We start from the raw sequence: 20,491 nt of genomic DNA on the forward strand, positions 1-20,491 counted from the left end.
ATGGTTCAGTGGTTAAGGCACTTGCCTGCAAAGCCTACATGACCCAGGTTCGATTCCTCAGTACCTATGTAAAACCAGATGCACAGAGTGATGCTTGGCACCTGGAATTTGTTTGCAGTGGCTAGAAGCCTTGGCCTGCCCACTGTCTCTCTTCTCTCTATCTCTGCTTGCAAATAAATAATTAGAAAAAAAGGAAAGGAGAGAAAAAATAGGCTGGAGAGAGGGCTCAGTAGTTAAGTGCATTTTCTGCCAAAGCATGAGGGCCTGAGGGGTCCTGAAGTGGCCAGAGTTTGGATCCCCAGATCCCACATAAACAGATAGGTGCTGCCATGCGTGCCTATAACCTCAGTCCCACAGAGGAGCAGAGACCCGGCTTGTGAAAAGTTGTCAAGCTCCAGTATCAGTAAGATTCTGGCTCACGTAAGAACAGGTGGTAGAACAATGGAGTAGGACACCTGATGTTGTATTGCTGGCCACTACTCAAAGCATGTGGGATGTTGCAGGGTTGCATACGCTTCCTTGCACACACACCACATTATACAAATACAAGCAAAAAAAAAAAAAAAAAAAAAGGGCAATTCCTAGGCCTACTTACACAGCTAGCTACTAGCGTGGGAGGCAGGGTGGAACGAGGCCCAGAAAGCTGTGGGGAGTGTATGCGGTGGGCAAGTATGCACATGTGTGGTGCACATGTGCGTGTGGAGGCCAGAGGACAACCAAGGGTGTTCTCCTCAGGAATGCCATCTATCTCTTAAGTCAGGGTCTCTCATTGGCTGGAACTCACCAGTTGGTCTAGTCTTGGTACTCAGTGAATTTTAGCATACTTGAAATGGGTAAATTATATAGTATGTGAGTTCAGTCTCTCTTTTTTTTTTTTTTGTGGTGTTAGGGCTTGAACTCAAGGTCTTTGTTAGGGCTTGAACTCAAGGTCTTACACATGTTAGATAGGTGCTCTACTACTGAGTACACCCCTCAGACATTTTGTAAATACAAACGTTTGTTAGCTTTGCAAACCACCTGCTATCAAATACCACCCATTTTCTGTTTAAAAAAAATTTATTTATTTGCTAGTAGAGAGAGAACAGGTGTGCCAGCCTTCTGCTGCTGCTGCAAACGAATTCCATATACATGCTTCACTTTGTGCATCTGCCTCTATGTGGGTGCTGGGCAATTGAACCTAGGCTAGCAGACTTTGCAGACAAATGCCTTTAACTGCTGAGCCATCTCCCCAGATCCTACCCATTTTCTTAATCCTACAATTATTAGAAGCCCAGCTAAAGAAATATGGTCATGACCAAAGCCAATTAAGTTTCTCTCGTCCCTTTTCTAGAGGAATGGCTACTTGTTGGAACGAAACAAGGACATCTTCTTCTCTATAGGATTCGGAAGGATGTTGGTAAGTGGCAAACTTCCTATAACTGCGAAATACCTGGGTTATAGTGTATGCAAAAGTACAGTGTTTTGTTTATCTTTGCATGTGTAGTGTGTGTGGTGTGGTATGTGTGTGCATACAAACGTGTATGTGGAGGTCAGAGGAGAGTGTTGGGTGTCCTCTATTGGTCATCTGCCTGTTTCCTTGAGATGGAGTCTCTCTGGACACTGGGCTGCAGGTGGTTTGAGCCCCACCAGGATGGGGTTAGAGGCTGTGGAGAGTCCCTCGGGCCAAGCCCTAAAGATGGCGCCTGACAGAAAGTTTTATGCTTGGGACAAACAAGTCCATATTTGGAGGAGCTCGCCCTCACTGCTGCTCATTGGCTTCTGATGCTTCCATATTTGGAGGAGCTCGCGCTCACCGCTGCTCATTGGCTTCTGATGCTTGTTTACTGGAGAGGTTGCGTTGCCTGGGGTGATTGGGCGGAGTGAGAGCATCAGAAGCCAATGAGCAGCGGTGAGGGCGAGCTCCTCGAAATATGGACTTGTTTGTCCCAAGCATAGAACTTTCCGTCAGGCGCCATCTTTAGGGCTTGGCCCAGGGGCTCTCCACAATAGGCCTGAGTGGCCTTCCTCATTTGTATGTACGTGCTGAGGGATTGAACTCAGGTGGTCTTGGGCCCCTTCAGACCCTCATGCTTGAGTGGCAAGCACTCTTCACTGCTGAATCATTACCCCAGACTCCAGAGATCAATTTTTTTTTTAATTTTTTGGTTCATATTTTATTTATTTATTTGAGAGCGACAGACATAGAGAGAAAGACAGATGGAGGGAGAGAGAGAGAATGGGCGCACCAGGGCTTCCAGCCACTGCAAACGAACTCCAGACACGTGCGCCCCCTTGTGCATCTGGCTAACGTGGGACCGAGCCTCGAACTGGGGTCCTTAGGCTTCACAGGCAAGCACTTAACCGCTACGCCATCTCTCCAGCCCAATTTTTTTTTTTTTTTAATGAAAGAAATTGGCATGTCAGGGTCTTAGCCACTGCAAGAACTCCAGACGCATTTGCCACCTTGTGCGCATGAACCATCTATGTGCAGGTGTCACCTTGTGCATCTGGCTTATGTGGGTTCTGGGGAGTTGAACCTGGGTCCTTAGGCTTTGCAGGCAAGTACCTTAACCACTAAGCCATCTCTCTCTAGCCCCAAAGACCAAATTTTGTCAGTTGACCAGTATACAACTATGAAGTCAGATTCTCGGACCATTTCAAGACTGACTGGGGATTTGCAATGAGCAGCATGGGAAAAATGGAGAGAAATGCGAGGATCTCCTGGGTTTTTTGCTTTTTAACAAAAACTATTTCCTATTCTCATCTGGTGGTGTAGTTAAATCATGCCCCCTTCTTAGAGACTTACTACCTATAATAAAATATAAGTTATGGGCTGGAGAGATGGCTTAGCGGTTAAGCGCTTGCCTGTGAAGCCTAAGGACCCCGGTTCGAGGCTCAGTTCCCCAGGTCCCACGTTAGCCAGATGCACAAGGACACGTCTGGAGTTCGTTTGCAGAGGCTGGAAGCCCTGGCGCGCCCATTCTCTCTCTCCCTCTATCTGTCTCTCTCTGTGTCTGTCGCTCTCAAATAAATAAATAAAAAATAAAAAAAAAAAAGAAAATATATAAGTTATAAGGAACTGAAAGTTTAATAATAATTGCTTCTATCCATTTTGCTAAAATCAAATGTTGAACAGGACAACATAAAAATGATTCAGTGAGGCATGTGGCTTATGCCTTGGATCCCAGCAGGGTCAACAGTGTTACATTAGAGCAGCAGTTCTAAAGGTGTGGTCTTAGCTGGACATGGTTACTCGCTCCTATAATCCTGCACTTGGGAGGTGGGGCTGCCATGAGTTCTTGGCCACGCATGCTCACTCACCTGTTCACATTCCTGCAAACACATGAATGTACACTTGTGCACACCATACACTCTTACGCCTGCACACACACAAAAAAAGTCACTTAAAAGAACAACTGGCAGTATTTGTTAAGGGCGGGAGAGATGGCTTAGTGGCTAAGGCTCTTGCTTGCAAAGTCTAAGGACCCAGGTTTGACTCCTCAGAACCCACATAAGCCAGATGCACATGGTGGCACAGGTGTCTGGAGTTTGCAGTGGCTAGTGGCATGCCCATTCTGTCTGTCTGACTCTCTCTCTCTCTCTCTCTCATAAATAAATGAATAAAAATAAAATATTTTAAAAAATTATAATTGGAGCTTCTGTATGGAAATTAGAATTGTGGCAAACTTGTATCTACCCCTGAGCTTGCTTCTCAGTACTTAAAAGATTGAGACTGGTGATGATAAGAATGAGTGTAATTAAAAGTATCCTATAATGAAATGTGCCAGCACTGGGAAAATTTAAGAGTGAAACAGAATTTTCCAGATGACCAATGCATGAAGTTTATAAATCATGCATGCATAAACGGTCCATGTGAAGTGTAAGACCAGTGGGCCTTAATCTAACATCGTGTGAAAAGTTCATTGATTTGTGTGATATAGATCCACGTCCTGAGAAACTCCCTATGTCAAGTTTTGGTTATAGTACCAAAGATGAAGACCCACAGGATCTGAAAAAGCTAGTAAAGTACTGTTCTCAGGGCTGGAGAGACGCTCAGCAGATAAGTGGGCCTCCTGCAAGAGCATGAGGGGGCCTGAGGCCACCCCAGGTCAAATATCCAGGTCCCACATAGAATAGCTGGGCATAGCCCCGAGAGCCTGCAACCCCAGTCCCTCAGAAGAGCAGAACCCAGAGAATCTTTGGAGGCCCACAAGCTCTGGAACCAGTAAAAGGAGAGGAGACTCCAGTTCAAAACAAGACCAGGGGACAGAGCAATGCAGTGGAACACCTGAATGTTCACCTCGTCTCCAGACAAGGATATGGGGTGCTGTAAAGGCACATACATGAGTGTGTGTACATACATGCATACACCACATCACACACACGCATGCAAGATACAATACCGTTCTCTTTTCCAACTCCACCCATGTGAAGACATTTTCCCCCCAAATACCACAGAAAAAACAATGTGTCAAAGCAGATTAAATGTAGGGGTGAGGGATAGTAGGTTTCAGTGGAAGAGCACTTGCCTAGCGTGAGGCCCTGCGTTTGATCTCCAGCACTGCAAAACCAAAAGCAAAATCAACAGATTAAGTGCAGAAACAAATGTAAGTTCAGCTGTTTTCTTTTTTAAAAAATATTTTATTTGTATTTATTTATTTGAGAGCTATATACAGAAATAGATGGGCAGAGAGAGAGAGAGAAAATGGGCACGCTAAGGCCTCCAGCCACTGCAAATGAACTCCATATATGTGTGCCCCCTTGGACATGTGGCTTACGTGGGTCCTGGGGAATCAAGCCTGTGTTCTTTGCCTTTGCAGTCAAGCGCCTTAACCACTAAGCCATTGCTCCAGCCCAAGTTCAGCTGTTTTCTGTTAAGCCAGAAAGAAAAGAGATTGACAAAAAATTTAAACAAAAGCCAGGCATGGTGGCGCACACCTTTAATTCCAGGATTTGAGGTAGGAGGATCACTTTGAGTTTGAGGCCTCCCTGAGAATACAAAGTGAATTCCAGGTCAGTCTGGCCTAGACAGAGTTAGCCCCTACCTCAAAAAACAAACAGACAAACAAAAAAATTAAACAGCATACACACACACAAATTTTTTGGTGTTTTGAGGTGGGGTCTCTTAGGGTGGCCTCGAACTTGCAGCAATCTTCCTACCTCTGTCTCCCAAGTTCTGGGATTAAAGGTGTGTGTCACCATGCCTGGCTATATTTTTGTCTTGTTTTGGAAAAATAGTGCATTCTGGCCCATTTGGGGCTACAGAGTGAAGAACTATCACGGGAAAAGACCAAAACCTTCAAATAATAATGCTTGCTTTGAGCCGGGCGTGGTGGCTCATGCCTTTAATCCTAGCACTTGGGAGGCAGAGGTAGGAGGATCGCTGTGAGTTCGAGGCCACCCTGAGACTACATAGTGAATTCCAGGTCAGCCTGGGCCAGAGTGAGACCCTACTTTGGGAAAAAAAAAAAAAAAAAAAAAAAACTTACTTTGGGGGGTAGTTGTGAGGTTATATAAAACATACCTGATTATAGCTTCCTGATAACTGCTCTTATTATTATGATTGACAATTACTCTTATTTTTATTCTTTTGTGACTTAAGAGATTAAATATTTTATCCAGCAAAACTCAGTTCACAGATTTTTGTGGCTTATAACTTTCTTCCCTTTTTGCAACAGTGCCAGCAGATGTTGCCTCACCTGAAGGTGGCAGTAAGTGTAAATACATCAAATTGCTCCAGCTCTGGTGATGTTGCTGGTTGCTCTGTCTGTGTCTTCACCATGTAGGATAGGGTTGCTGCTGGGGATTAGTTGGTGTAGAGGTGTGCTTTGGGTTGGGTCTCATTGCTAAGCTCTCATAGTTGACTGTTACTACTTTATGCTCTCTTGGGAAACACATTGCCAGTGTTTTGTTTTGTTTTGTTTTAATGGCTTCTCGACACTGCAAATGGACCCCAGATGCATGTACTGCTTTGTGCATCTGGATTACATGGGTGCTGGAGAATTGAACCTGGGCCTTCAGGCTTTGCAAGCAAGCATCTTAAACCATTGTGCCATCTCTCTAGTCTCATGCCAGAGTATATTATAGAGTAAGAGCTTCAGACATCTAGGTACCTTGCGGCTTCAGTAAACTTTGTGTGACCTTTCTGCTAGTGTTAGTGATGGGCCGCTCTGTTGTAAAACTGAACCTGAAAAGCCACCTACTGTGCTTAGTAAAGACAACTGCTCATTTTAGGTCCTGACTTGGAATCTTCTAGGAGTTTTTAAAGAATTCTGGCTGGGTGTGGTGGCACACGCCTTTAATCCCAGCACTTGGGAGGCAGAGGTAGGAGGATCACCATGAGACTACAAAGGGAAGTCCAGGTCATCCTGGGCTAGAGTGAGACCCTACCTTGAAAAACAAAAGCTAAACAAACAAACAATAAAAAGAATTGTACAGGAGAAGCAGCGTTTTGGTAGGGTTTTTATATGTATTCCTGTATTAGGAACTATAAATGTTTTATTTATTTTCTGCAGGTTGTAACAGGTTTGAAGTGACACTAGAGAAGTCCAATAAGAACTTTTCCAAAAAGATTCAGCAGGTAGGCTGTAATGATTAGTGCTGTAAGAATACCTCTTACTGTCACCACACTGGGGAACAAGCTCCCACACTCAAACCATATCTAAACCATAGCACCTGCCAGAGCTGGAACTTGGTAATATTTACCTCTTCCCTCCATCCTCTCTTGGCATAGGGCATCTGCACCTACATCACGTACCTGAGATTTTCTCTCACAAGTAGAAATGGAGCCTGCACATCAATGAGTCAGATGCCTGCAACTGTTATAGACCCTTTAATTCTTTTTAGTACTGGTGTTTGAACATTTGCTAACCCTTGTCAGAAATGTTTAATTGAATCTAATGCTTGCTGTTTTCCAGATCCATGTGGTTTCCCAATTTAAGATTCTAGTCAGCTTATTAGGTAAGAAAAGGGCTTGCATTTGTATTTCATGTGTCAAAAAAAAGTAGTGACCTAATTAACCCTTTTGTGTTTAATTTATAGTAGTTAGTGATGGGCTGCAGTGGCCTAAACCAGATATAGTAGGGGTCTATGGATAATGAATGTAGTACCCCCATGAACTTGCACTCTGTTCTTCAAGAGTCTCCATTCAATCATCACCAAATGGTAATTCATGTCAATAATCTTGTATTTATGAGCCACTGCAGAGCCTGCACTAGATATTAGACCTACTAAGTTCAATGGAAATGGAAGTTAGTTTTTCTCTTTGATATTTATATTTTGATTATGAAGACCAAAATACCAGAAGGTGATTCTAGTACAAGGTGGTGAGCATGGAGCTTGTAGTAATGGGAAGGCTGTCTTGTCCAGTGGATGGTTAGAATGTCACAGCAAGAGAGAGGTGGGCTGGGCCCTACTGACAGGACAGCTTGAGCAAGGCGCTGTCTGTGGTTGTTCATGACAAACAATACATTAGGATGTATAGTTGCGTGCAGGGAGCTATCAAACAAGAGACGGATGGGGCCAAACTGGTACAGGCCTTGTTTGAAAAGCCACGGCTTCCTGGAAGGCAGCCAGAGAGGCCTTTTGTTAGTAAGCAGTAGACTAGAATCTTTCCTATGCTTTGCAGCCAGGGCCTAAATAATAAAAGCATTTTAGACTTGGTTCCTGAGTTGGTAGTAAATGCCTTAACCACTAAACCATCTATCCAGTCCTGAGTCCACAGTTGGACATTTAAGCAATTTAATCTTCATGATTAAAGCTAGATAAGAGGTCAGGATGAAATTTTAGTAGTCCCTCTGCCCACAGTTTTGCTCTCTGCAGTTTTAATTACTTGTGGTCAACTGTGGTTTTGGAAGAAGGATGGTGGTGCAGTCATGTCCTTATTGTTGGCAGAAATTACCTGACCAAGAGCAGCTTGTGGGAGAAAAGGTTTATTTTGGCTTACAGACTCAAAGGGAAGCTCCATGATGGCAGGGGAAAACAATGGCATGAGCAGAGGGTGGACATCACCCCCTGGCCAACATCAGGTGGGCAATAGCAACAGTATAATGTGCCAAACACTGGCAAGGAGAAACTGGCTAAAACACCCATAAGCCCACTCCCAACAATACACTGCCTCCAGGAGGCATTAATTCCCAAATCTCCATCAGTTGGGAACCTAGCATTCAGAACACCTAAGTTAATTGGGAACACCTGAATCATACCACTGTGGCAAGTATGGATCAGTTTTTTGATTTTGTGGGAGATAACTACAGTCATGTGAATTTTTTGTTACAGCATAATATTATGTTCTATCTTTAATCTTTTACTGTGCCTAATTTATAAAGTAAACTTTATCTTAGATAGCAAAGACAAAATATATATAGTCTGATGCTCTCCTGAGTTAGCCTCCACTGGGGATCTGGAAATTAAGCACTGATGAGAGACAGTTGTATTCATTTGTTAGTAGTTCTGCTGGACACAGATCCTTGCCATAAGTTTATATAAAACTCACAAAGGGTTTTGTTTTTGTAATGGGGACATCCTAGTGTAAAAAGCTTCAAAAGTTATTTCCTAGCTAGGCGTGGTGGTGCACGCCTTTAATCCCAACACTTGGGAGGCAGAGGTAGGAGGATTGCTGTGAGTTTGAGGCTACCTTGAGACTTTAAAAAAAAAAAGTTATTTCATGGGCTGGAGAGATGGCTTAGCAGTTAAACGCTTGCCTGTGAAGCCTAAGGACCCCGGTTCGAGGCTCGGTTCCCCAGGTCCGACATTAGCCAGATGCACAAGGGGGTGCACGCGTCTGGAGTTCGTTTGCAGAGGGTGGAAGCCCTGGCGCGCCCATTCTCTCTCTCTCTCTCCCTCTATCTGCCTTTCTCTCTGTGTCTGTCGCTCTCAAATAAATAATTAAAAAAATTTTAAAAAAAAGTTATTTCTTGTATAATGACTGCTGTCACATATTTCTAGACTTGAGAAAGGACAAGTGTGAGAGAGCTTGGGAAGTGAAAGAGTTCTTATACTGAAGCCAATCTGAGTTCTTATGGAACAAAACATCCTAATAAAAGACCAAAGCTAGGCATGGTGACTCAGGCCTCTAGCCCTGGCACTTGACACTCGAGAGGCAGACGTAGGATTGCTATGAGTATGAGGCCAGCCTGGAACTAGAGTGAATTTCAAGTCAGCCTGGCCTGGAATTTTGTTTTACTTAAAATAAAAAAAAGAAAGGAGGTGGAGGCGGAATGTCATAGTAGCTGCACAGAATGAACCAGTCAGTGAGACTGGTGCACGCCTCAACCCACATCCATGTTTGGCTCTTCTAGATGCTGCTTAGCTACTCATGGGTGGTCACATTGGAGATTACTGTGGTGACATGTTACTTCCTCCCAAACAGAAAACAACATTTATGTCCATGACCTGTTGACATTTCAACAAATCACAACAGTTTCAAAGGCCAAAGGAGCATCATTGTTCACATGTGACCTCCAGGTAAGTGTGTGCTTTGAGCCCAGCTTTCTGGCAACATGGCTTTATAATACTCACGGGATTTCAGAACTGTGTTCAGCTCAAGGTAGAATAGCTGTAATCTGCGACTGTGCTATGGAGTCATTGTATGCTCATTTGTTTTGGGTGTTTCTTTCTCAGCACACTAAGACAGGTGAAGAGGTGTTGCGGATGTGTGTGGCTGTGAAGAAGAAGCTGCAGCTCTATTTCTGGAAGGACAGGGAATTTCATGAATTGCAGGTAAAGTCTGCTTACCTGGTCCATGGGTTGGGTGGGAACTGGTGCTATAGTGTGCCCACAGCTTGAAAGACTTTCTGTACGGTTCTAACAAAGTTTAGGGTCCCTGGCTTGTAGATCCTCTGGTAGCATGCTCCTGAGAGTTCATTCACTCTTGCCTTATAATCCTAAAACGGTTTTATAGACAGGTTATTTCACAGCGGATCTTCACTTTCTTCAAATGCCTTGATCCACTTCTTGGGTAGTTCGTTGTTTTTATTATTATTTTAAATTTGTTTATTTGCAAGCAGAGAGAATGGAGAGAATAGGTACACCAGGGCCTCTTTCCATTGTAAATGAACCCCATACATTTTTGCCACTTAGTGTATCTGGCTTTACATGGGCACTGGGGAATCAAACTTAAGCCATCAGGTTTTGCAAGCAAGTGCCTTTAACTGCTGAGCCATCTCTCCAGCCCCAATTTATGTTCTTATTTTTGGGTGTTTTCCTGTGCTCAGATGAGGATATGGGATATTTTGCAGAATGGAAGTAGAATAACAGAAAGGTCATGCTTTTTTTTTCTTTCTTTTAACATCTTTTAATTGAATTCATGCTCTCGTTCTTCAGGGAGATTTTAGTGTACCTGATGTACCCAAGTCCATGGCCTGGTGTGAAAATTCTATCTGTGTGGGCTTCAAGAGAGACTACTACCTGATAAGGGTAAAACTATGGTTTTGCTGGTGTTAGCAGCTTACTTTGGGGAAGATGATTATGAGTCTGCCTTGGGTAAATGATCATGTGATTCTGAACCACCTTAGTAGAGCTTTTGGCATTTCAGGGTTTGTGTTTGTTTGTTTGTTATCCACAAGTAAGGTGTCTGTGACTGAAGCCAAAAGCAGGATCAACTCTCATTTCTGTACATAAAGATTATCCACAGCATGTATCTAATCACTGGGACAGAGAATTAGGGCTGCATCCATTTGCACCATCATCCTAGCACTGCCCCCCAAGGCCTCATTGCTCAGAAATTATATGGTAATTTTAGTGTCAAGTATTTTTAAGTTTGAGTTTCCTTCCTCCCACCAAAAAAAAAAAAAAAAGACTTTTATAACATTGTTTTCACTGGTTTTTTTTTTTTTTTTATTTTAAAGGTCATATATATGTATTATAGAAAATATAGGTAAGGTGCTAGGGACAAGACTCAGCAGTTAAAGGTGCTTGCTTGTAAGCCTGCCAGCCAAAGTTCAGTTCTCCAGCACCCACTTACAACCTGATGCATAGTGGTACATGCACCTATAATCCCAACGTACACCTATAGCAATGGGAAGTAGAGGCAGGAAAATCCTGACACAAGCCAGCTAGACTGGTGCACAAGTAACAGCAAAAACAAAGAGACCCTGTCTCAAGCAGGGTGGAAGGCATGGATAAACACTCCAAGGTTGTCCTCACACCTGCACACGTGTGCCATGGTACACCCACACATGCACATAATAAAAAAAATTAAAAAGGAAATATGGGGCTGGAGAGATAACTTAGTGGTTAAACCTGCAAAGCCAAAGTACTCAGGTTCAATTCGTCAGGACCCATGTAAGCCAGATACACAAGGTGGCTCATGCATCTAGAGTTCACTTACAGTGGCTGGAGGCTTTGGCATGCCCATTCTCTATATATATATCTGCCTCTCTCTCAAATGAATAAATAAAAGTAAAAATAAAAATAGTTTAAATATTTATATAAGGAAATAAAAGAAGTGCAAATCATTCAGAGCCCCCCACGTAATCCAATAGTTGTGAACTGGAATAGAGCTCAGTGCTTATCCCACATGTGCAGGCTCTGCATTTGATTGTCCAATACCCCAAAGAGAAGGGTGAGGGGAGGAGAGAAGGAGAATGTTAGCCTTTTGGTATATGAGCTTCTAAAGTGGAAAAGATTGACATATCATTCATTTCCATACTAAATGCCTTAATATCATACCTATCTGATTGTCCAGCTTTGGCAGTTCTGGAAGCCTTTCTCCTGTTCCCTGTTGTGTGAGTTTTCATTATTTGTCTCATTTTTATATTTGATCCATATGTTTATTTTTAGAATCTTTTTATTAGAGCAAAAGAGAGAGAATTGGTATGCTAGGGCCTCCAGCCACTGCAGTTGAACTCCAGACGCATGTGCCACCTTGTGCACGTGCATAACCCTGTTCATGTGTCACCTTGTGCATCTGGCTTACATGGAATCTGGGGAGTCAAACATGGGTCCTTAGGCTTCACAGGCAAGCACCTTAACTGCTAAGCCATCTCTTCAGCCCTATTTTTAGAGTATTTAGGTTTTATCTGCATCAGAATTGCAAAATTTTGAGGCAGTCACTACTGTGCAACCAGGCATGTACATTCTGAGAAGACTGCTGAGCTCCCAGTCTTCTGACTACTGTGGAAGCTTCACCACGTAGCCTGCCCCCACTGCGTGCTTCACTGTATGCTACACAGGCACTCCGCCGCTCAGCTCCATGCCTCCCTCACCTTCTTGAAGGCGTAACCTTTTTAGAATGTGAAATTTTGTTAGGATCCCAGGCTGTTCAAAAGTTTCTCATTTCTTTTTTTTTTTCTTCTTCTTCTTTTTTTTCCCTTTAAAAATATTTTTTATTAGCATTTTCCATGATTATAAAAAAATATCCCATGTTAATTCCCTCCCTCCCCCCCAGGTTTCTCATTTCTTGACATGCAGTAAAATCTACTTTTGGGGGAGATAATTCTAGGTTTTGAGAAATGCCTAGAATTGTGTCATTCTAGTGAAAATTCAAAACAATTCATCACCTCCAAAATACTCTCCAACTGCTGCTTTCAAAGTCAGCTCCACATGCAACTCCTAAACTGATGTGGGGTTTTTTTGTTTTTTTGTTTTTTTGTCTTTTATGTTTTGCCTTTACTATGATGTCATGTAAATAGAATTGTATGTGTATAGAATATAGTTTTTAAATCTGACTTCTTTTTATATTTGTGGGCTACAGAGATGGCTTAGTGGTTTAGTACTTTACCGGGAAGCCCAAGGACCCAGGTTTGATTCCTCAGTGCCCATGTAAGCAAGATGCACATGGTGGCACATACATTGGGTGTTCATTTTCAGTGGCTAGAGGCCCTGGTGCATCCATTCTCTCTCTATCTGCCTCTCTTTCTCTCTCAAATAAATAAAAACAAAATGTTAAAATATATGTTTACTTCTTTATCTGAGAGAAGGAAAGAGAAAGGGAGATTGAGAGAGATAAAATGGGTACATCCCACAAGCAAATGAACTCCAAACACATGTGCCACTCTGTGTGCTTGGCTTTATGTCGGTACTGGGGACTTGAACCCAGGCCATCAGGCATGCAAGCAAGCACCTTTAGCCACTGAGCTACCTCCCCAGTCCCTGACTTCTTTTTTGCTTAGTACATTTGAAACTTCTCTGTTTTGTGTCTATCAGTAATGAGTTTTTTTTTTTTTTAAACAATTGAGTGGTATTCTATGGCTTGGATATACCAGAGTTTGTTTATCTTTTCAACAGTTGAAAGATAAAACTTATTTCCCAATTTTAGCATTCAGGTGTTTGTATAAAGATCAATTTTTTTTTTTTAATTTTTATTAACATTTTCCATGATTATAAAATATATTCCATGGTAATTCCCTCAAAAGATCAATTTTTATTTCTCTTGGACAAACTCCTAGAAGTGGGGTTGCTGGATCCTATGGTAAATTTGCATTTACCTTTATAAGAAACCAGTGAGAAGATGCCAGTAGTATTTTGGCATCCCACCCGCAGTTTGAAAGCTCTGGTTGCTCTGCATTCTCAGCCAGGTGCTTTTCTCTGTATTAGAGAACTGCTTTTACACCATGATGAAGATTGTCCTAACAGTTACCATGGTACTTATGTCAAACAAGGAATGTTGTTGGCTTTGGGGTTCTGTGTGGATTTTTTCCAAGCTGTGTCCATGCTTCTGGCTGGTGAATGGTGGGTGACTCACTTCATGTCTTCCTGTAGGTGGATGGAAAGGGGTCTATCAAAGAGCTCTTTCCAACAGGAAAACAGCTGGAGCCCTTAGTTGCACCTCTGGCAGATGGCAAAGTGGCCGTGGGTCAGGACGATCTCACCGTGGTGCTCAATGAGGAAGGCATCTGCACACAGAAATGTGCCCTGAACTGGACTGACATACCAGTAGCCATGGGTGAGAGCAGCCGGGAGTACTGCTTTATACTTGGTGTGAGGTTGTGTGTCATAGCTTTAAAATGAAGTTCCATTCATAGCTTTAGCAGACTGGTTCCTATTGTGTCTCTCCTAGTATTCACTCCTAGTATTCACTCCTAGTTCCCCTACAAACACTTTTTTCTGGTATAAAGCTTTATTTTATTTTACGAGTAACTTTAAAAAGATATATATATATATATTTTAAATTTATTTGAGAGAGAGAAAAAGGCGGACAGATAAATAGAGAGAATGGGCATGCCAGGGCCTCCTGCCACTGCAAACATACTGCAGATGCATATGCCACTTTATGCATCTGACTTTACATGGATACTGGGGAATTGAACCCAGTTCATCAGGCTTTTGCAAGCAAGTACCTTTAACTGCTAAGCCATCCCTCCAGCCCTTGAGTCACTTCTTATTGCCAACCTCCATACATACAGGTAATATACCAAGGTCATAATCTCCTCCCACCATCCTCCCTTTTTCCCTTTCCATACCCCTTACACTGAGTGCCTGCTTTCCCACTAGTTTCTCTTCTATTTTAATTTTGTCATTTTTTCCTCCTATTATGCAGGTCTTATGTAGATAGTAGATAGTGTCAGCTATTGGTGAGGTCACAAATACCACAGTCACTTTGTGTCTGGAAGACAGTATTGCAGAGTATACCTCCCCTTCTTTTGCTCTGACCTTCTTTCTGGCATTTCTTCTGTAATGGTCCCTGAGCCTTGGAGGGTGTGATAGAGATGGCTCAATTTAATGCTGAACACTCACCAGTTCTCAGCACTTTGATGAGTTTAGAGTCTCCCCAGTTGTCATTGACATCTAAAAAGAGAAACTTCTCTAATCTAAAGTGATTCATTTTATTTTTTAAAAATTTTTATTTATTTATTTATTTGAGAGCGACAGACACAGAGAGAAAGACAGATAGAGGGGGAGAGAGAGAATGGGCGCGCCAGGGCTTCCAACCTCTCCAAACGAACTCCAGACGCACTCCAGACGCGTGCGCCCCCCTGTGCATCTGGCTAATGTGGGACCTGGGGAACCGAGCCTCGAACCGGGGTCCTTAGGCTTCACAGGCAAGTGCTTAACCGCTAAGCCATCTCTCCAGCCCTAAAGTGATTTATTTTTATTTATTTATTTATTTTAGTTTTTCAAGATAGGGTCTTGCTCTAGTCCAGGTTGACCTGGAATTCACTATGTAGTCTCAGGAGCCTCAAATTCATGGCGATCTTTCGAGCTTAGCTTCCTGAGTGCTGGAATTAGAAGTGTGCAACACTGCTTTAACCAAAAGTGAGAGTAGGGCTGACGAGATGGCTTAGCAGTTAAGGTACTTGCCTATAAAGTCTAAGGGCCAGGGTATGATTGATTCCCCAGTACCCATATAAAGCCAGATGCACGAAGTGGCACATGTGTCTGCAGTTCATTAGCAGTGGCTAGAGGCCCCAGCATGGCCATTTTCTCGCTATATATCTATCTGCCTCTTTCTCTGTCTCAAATGAAATAATCATAAAATATGTTTATATTAATCATATTTTATTACTTATTTGAGAGACAGGTAGAATGGGCACACCAGGGTCTCTGGCCATTGCAAATAAACTCCAGATACATGCATCATCTTGTGCGTCTGGGTACTGGGCAATGGAACCTGGGTCCTTAGGCATCACAGGCAAGTGCCTTAACCATTAAACCATCTCTCTAGCCCTTAAAAAAATTAATTAATTAATTTTTTTTTTTTTTTTTTTGAGGTAGGGTCTCTAGCCCAGGCTGACCTGGAATTCACTATGTAGTCTCAGGGTGGCCTTGAATTCACGGTGATCAACCTACCTCTGCCTCCCAAGTGCTGGGATTAAAGGTGTGTGCCACCATGCTCATCTAATAAAAAAAAATTTTTTTTTAAAGTGAGAGTAGCAAGCATAAGTATTTAGAGAGGAGTTTAGTGCATATATCCATTTAGCTAGACAACAGTAGTAGTTTCCCCACTAGGGCTTATAATCTCCCCAGCCAATTTTATATGCCTCACCTTTTAGTAGAAGAGTGTATTTTACTGGGTGTTTTTTTGTTTGTTAGTTTGCTTTGTTTGGGCTTTTTCTCCCATAGGGTGCTTTGGCATGGTTCCAATACTACCATCTTAACCAGAAGTCATGTCATTGTTTTTTGTCACTTAGAGGTGTAGACTGCGCTCACATTGGGTGCTTCGGTTGTTGCGCCTGCCTCAAGCTTCCCTCTCTTCAGTGGCATTGCTTGGAAGCGTGTAGCACTCTTGGTGCAGTGACTTTGTGGTCAGAAGTTAGTTACTGCTGTGGAGTGTCTCTGAGGACTCTAGCTGGTAAGATAAGGATTACAGTTTTGATTAAGAGGCAGCCACCACTGGGACATGTTGGTTTAGAGTGAGGGGTCATTGAAGAAGAATTTTCCTTGCATTATTAACATTGGAGTAGGCTAGACAGGGAGTTTTGAATATGGGTTAGAAACAATTCCCTTTCATTCCAGGTAGAAAGAATTGGTTGAAAATTGAGTGCCTATCTGCTGAGCCATCTCAGTAGCCCCCAGTAAATCATAAGCAAGCTCGTTTAACCGCTGAACCATTTCTCCAGACCTTGATCTACTTTGCATCCTCAGTTCTAGGACAGTGCCTGAAATACCAGTCCCTCCCAGAAAGTGCTAACTGGAGAAATGAGTCAGTACCCTTGTCAGCAATTCCTTCTATGCCTGCTGTACATCAGCCACAAAACCCTTGACTAGTTTTGACGCTCCAGTGAGATCTAGAAAATGTCTGTAGTCGAGGAGTTAGGGAGACTTAATAAATAAGAAAGAACAACCAAAAGGGCACAGACTACATATATGTGTGTGTAGAGTATTTATGGTGTGGTATATGATGTGTGCTGTAGGCATGTATGTGTGCACATGTACATGCACCGGAGAATTCAGGTGCCCTTCTCTGTTGCTCTTCCTTGAGACTGGGCCTCTCACCTCAGATTTGCCAACTCTACTTGTACACCTGTAATCCCTCATGACAATATCTTCCATTGGGGGCTCACGTACCAGCTCTGTTATATAAAGGGTATTTTTTGTTGTTGTTGCTTGTTTTGTTTTGTTTCTTGTTTTTTGGGGTAGGGTCTCACTCTAGCTCGGGCTGATCTGGAATTCATTATGGAGTCTTGGGTGGCCTTGAATTCATGGCTATCTGTCTACCACTGCCTTACAAGTGCTGGGATTAAAGGCGTGTGTCACCATTCCAGGCTATTTTTATATACTTTATCTATTTGAGAGACAGAGAGAAAGGGAGAGAGGGAGGGAGGGAAGGAGAGAGAGAGAATAGGTGTGCCAGGGCCTGTAGCCACTGCTAACAAACTCAAGATGCATGTGCTGCCTTGTGTATTTGGCTTACATGGGTACTGGGGAATTGAACTCTGGTCCTTAGCCTTTGCAAGCATGTGTCTTAACCACTGAGCAATCTCTCCAGCCTCCCTGCCCCTTTTCTTGCCCCAAGGGTAGGGTCTCACTGTAGCCCAGACTGACTTGGAATTCACTATGTAGTCCCAGGTTGGTCTGAAACCCACGGTGATCCTCCTACCTTTGCTTCCTGAGCTCTGGGATTAAAGGCGTGTGCCACTCACTACATCTGGCTGAGGTTTAAGTTTTCAACACATGCATACTAAAGGGACAAAAATATTCAACTCATAGTGACCATTGAGAGGAGTTTTGTATGTTTTCTTTGTGAAAATTTCAAGAAGAAACATCATTAACAAGTTTAAGGGTGGGGAAGAAAAAAATTGCCTTCCTCTTGCCCTTTCTCAGAGACTGGAAGAGGAATTTCTATAGTGCTTTTCCTACTGCATTGGGGGAACAACAGCTGTATCCTATTCCTATGTCTGTCTGGTTTGGCTTTGTGAGGATGAGCTCTTGGAGGAAACAAGAGGAGGGGGAACTTGTTACTGGGAGCAAAGCTGGAGATAGCATTTTATGTGCAGATTTCTCTTAACATTGTGCTGGCAAGTTTTTTTCTTCTTCTTCTTTCTTTTCTTATATCACAGTACAGGATCCTAGCTTGGTATGTGACTAGTGTACTTTTGGCAGATCCAAATAACTTCAGCTTAGTTTGGACAGTTGAAACTAAGCCTTCAACCAGAACTGTAGCTCCCATATTTTCTCTTATGCAGAGCATCAGCCTCCATACATCATTGCAGTGCTGCCTCGCTACGTGGAGATCCGAACATTTGAGCCAAGGCTTCTGGTCCAGAGCATTGAACTGCAAAGGCCCCGTTTCATTACCTCAGGGGGGTAAGAAATTTCTTTACTGTGGCTGCTGTGTTATCCCATAGTTACCTATAGCATTATAAATGTCACTTTTTAAAAAATTACCAATATTCTTTTGCCTCCAGGTCAAACATTATTTACGTGGCCAGTAATCATTTTGTTTGGAGACTCATTCCTGTCCCCATGGCTACCCAAATCCAACAGCTGCTCCAGGACAAGCAATTTGAACTGGCCCTGCAGCTTGCAGTAAGTTGTGTCCTTAGGTATGGGGCCAGGCTGCCTTCCTCAAAGCTGGGTTGTTTTTTTTTGTTTGTTTGTTTTTTTGAGGTAGGGTTTCACTCTAGTCCAGGTTGACCTGGAATTCACTATGTAATCTCAGGGTGGCTTTGAACTCACAGCAATCCTCCTACCTCTGCCTCCTGAGTGCTGGGATTAAGGTGTGCACCACAACGCCCAGCTAGTACTTGTTTAAAGAAATTTTTTTTTTTTTTTGAGAAAGAAGCAGATAGATGGTAAAAGAAGGGTGCACCAGGGCCTCTAGACACTGCAGATGAACTCCAGACGAATGCACCACCTTGTACATCTGTTCTATATGGGTCCTAGGGAATCGAACCTAGGTCCTTTGGCTTTGTAGGCAAGCGTCTTAACCATTAAGTCATCTCTCTAGCCCCACTCATTGCTTTGGAAAGTAGCCAAGTGTAGTATGTACTTTGGTAGACTAAGCACAGAGCTGAAACTCAGGGCTTTGATTCAGGGTTTGAGTCCACCTTAAAATAACTTTGTAACTTAATTTAAAGAATCATTAATGAAGAAGCAAATTTTGGATAAATTCCATGGGTAAAATGTCGAGTCTTCCAAATCAAGACTTTACTACTCCTGTGAACTAGTTAGAAAGATCTTCAACAATAAGTAAGACATGGACTAGTCTCCCAGGAATTACAAGGAAGCTGACTTTGATTTTTCATTCTGTTCAAACATCCTCACACATGCACTGTCTGTAAACACACGGCTAATGAGAGAGGGCATATTTTAACATAAGGACAATGCTACATAAACTTAGCCTTATAGATCATATCAACAATAGGCATGTGTAAGATCCTTGTAATAATTTATTTGAGAAGGTTGTGGAACCTTTTGGAGGCAGAGCATTGCTGGAGGAAATGTGTCAGTGGGTGCAGGGGACATTGAGGTTTTATAGTTTAAGCCTGCTTGTTCTCTTCTTCCTGTGTGCCAGTGTGATGATGTGACCCTGGCTTCCAGCTCCTGCTGTGCTATTCCCATCATAAAGGATTCTACCAAATTAAAACCATTTCCTTTTTAATCAGCTTCTAGTTGGATCTTTTACCCTAGCAATGAGAAAGCCATCGATATATCTGCTAAGTGATAACTATTGGCTAAAGAAATTAAATTGGTCATTTGAAATTATTAAAAATAAAATTTGAATTCAGAGGGCTTCTCTTTTGAAAAAAATATGTATCTTTGTAACTAAATGTTTTTGCTTTTGCTGTTTTTTTGTTTTCTCTCTCTTTTTTTTTTTTTTTTTTTTTTGAGGTAGGGCCTCACTGTAGCCCAGGCTGACCTGGAATTCACTCTGTAGTCCCAGGGTAGCCTCAAGCTCACAGTGATCCTCCTACCTCTGCCTCCTGAATGCTGGGATTAAAGGTGAGCACCACCATACCTGGTAAAGAAATTTTCTTTTTTGAGGTAAGATCTCACTGTAGCCCAGGCTGACTTGGCATTCAGTATGTAGTCCCAAGCTGGCCTTGAACTCACAATGATTTTCCTACCTCTGCTTCCCAAGTGCTGGGATTAAAAGAACCTGTGCCTGGCTCCTTTTTCTTCCTTCTTTGACCAAAGAACTTTAGTTGATATCATTTTATTTTATTTTTATTTTTAAAAATTTTTTGTTCATTTTTATTTATTTATTTGAGAGCAACAGACAGAGAGAAAGAGGCAGATAGAGAGAGAATGGATGCGCTAGGGCCTCCAGCCAATGCAAACGAACTCCAGACGCTTACACCCCCTTGTGCATCTGGCTAATGTGGGTCCTGGGGAATCGAGCCTCGAACTGGGGTCCTTAGGCTTCACAGGCAAGCGCTTAACCGCTAAGCCACCTCTCCAGCACAGTTGATACCATTTTAGACATGGAAGACCCAATCTTAATAAAGTTGATAAGAAAACATATGAGAAAATTTCAGAGGGCAATTACATACTAAACTTTGCTGTTAATAAACTATGTAGGGGCTAGAGAGATGGCTTAGTGGTTAAGCGCTTGCCTGTGAAGCCTAAGGACCCCGGTTCAAGGCTCGATACCCCAGGACCCACGTTAGCCAGATGCACAAGGGGCCAT

At 42.7% G+C, this 20,491-nt stretch overlaps 1 protein-coding gene across 1 annotated transcript in view; it reads left to right on the top strand.

Annotated features, from left to right (window-relative positions):
* Positions 1–20,491, top strand: part of Vps39 (VPS39 subunit of HOPS complex) — a 54,285-nt gene that overhangs the window by 5,884 nt on the left and 27,910 nt on the right. The window contains exons 2-10 of the mRNA XM_004660891.3: positions 1,331–1,396; positions 6,495–6,559; positions 6,897–6,939; positions 9,350–9,444; positions 9,601–9,699; positions 10,303–10,395; positions 13,681–13,864; positions 18,045–18,165; positions 18,267–18,387. Of these exons, the coding sequence (XP_004660948.1) occupies positions 1,331–1,396; positions 6,495–6,559; positions 6,897–6,939; positions 9,350–9,444; positions 9,601–9,699; positions 10,303–10,395; positions 13,681–13,864; positions 18,045–18,165; positions 18,267–18,387 (887 nt within the window). The remainder of the gene's footprint in view (positions 1–1,330; positions 1,397–6,494; positions 6,560–6,896; positions 6,940–9,349; positions 9,445–9,600; positions 9,700–10,302; positions 10,396–13,680; positions 13,865–18,044; positions 18,166–18,266; positions 18,388–20,491) is intronic.

Source organism: Jaculus jaculus, chromosome 8, assembly GCF_020740685.1.
Source record: "Jaculus jaculus isolate mJacJac1 chromosome 8, mJacJac1.mat.Y.cur, whole genome shotgun sequence".
In the NCBI taxonomy this organism is placed as follows: Eukaryota; Metazoa; Chordata; class Mammalia; order Rodentia; family Dipodidae; genus Jaculus; species Jaculus jaculus.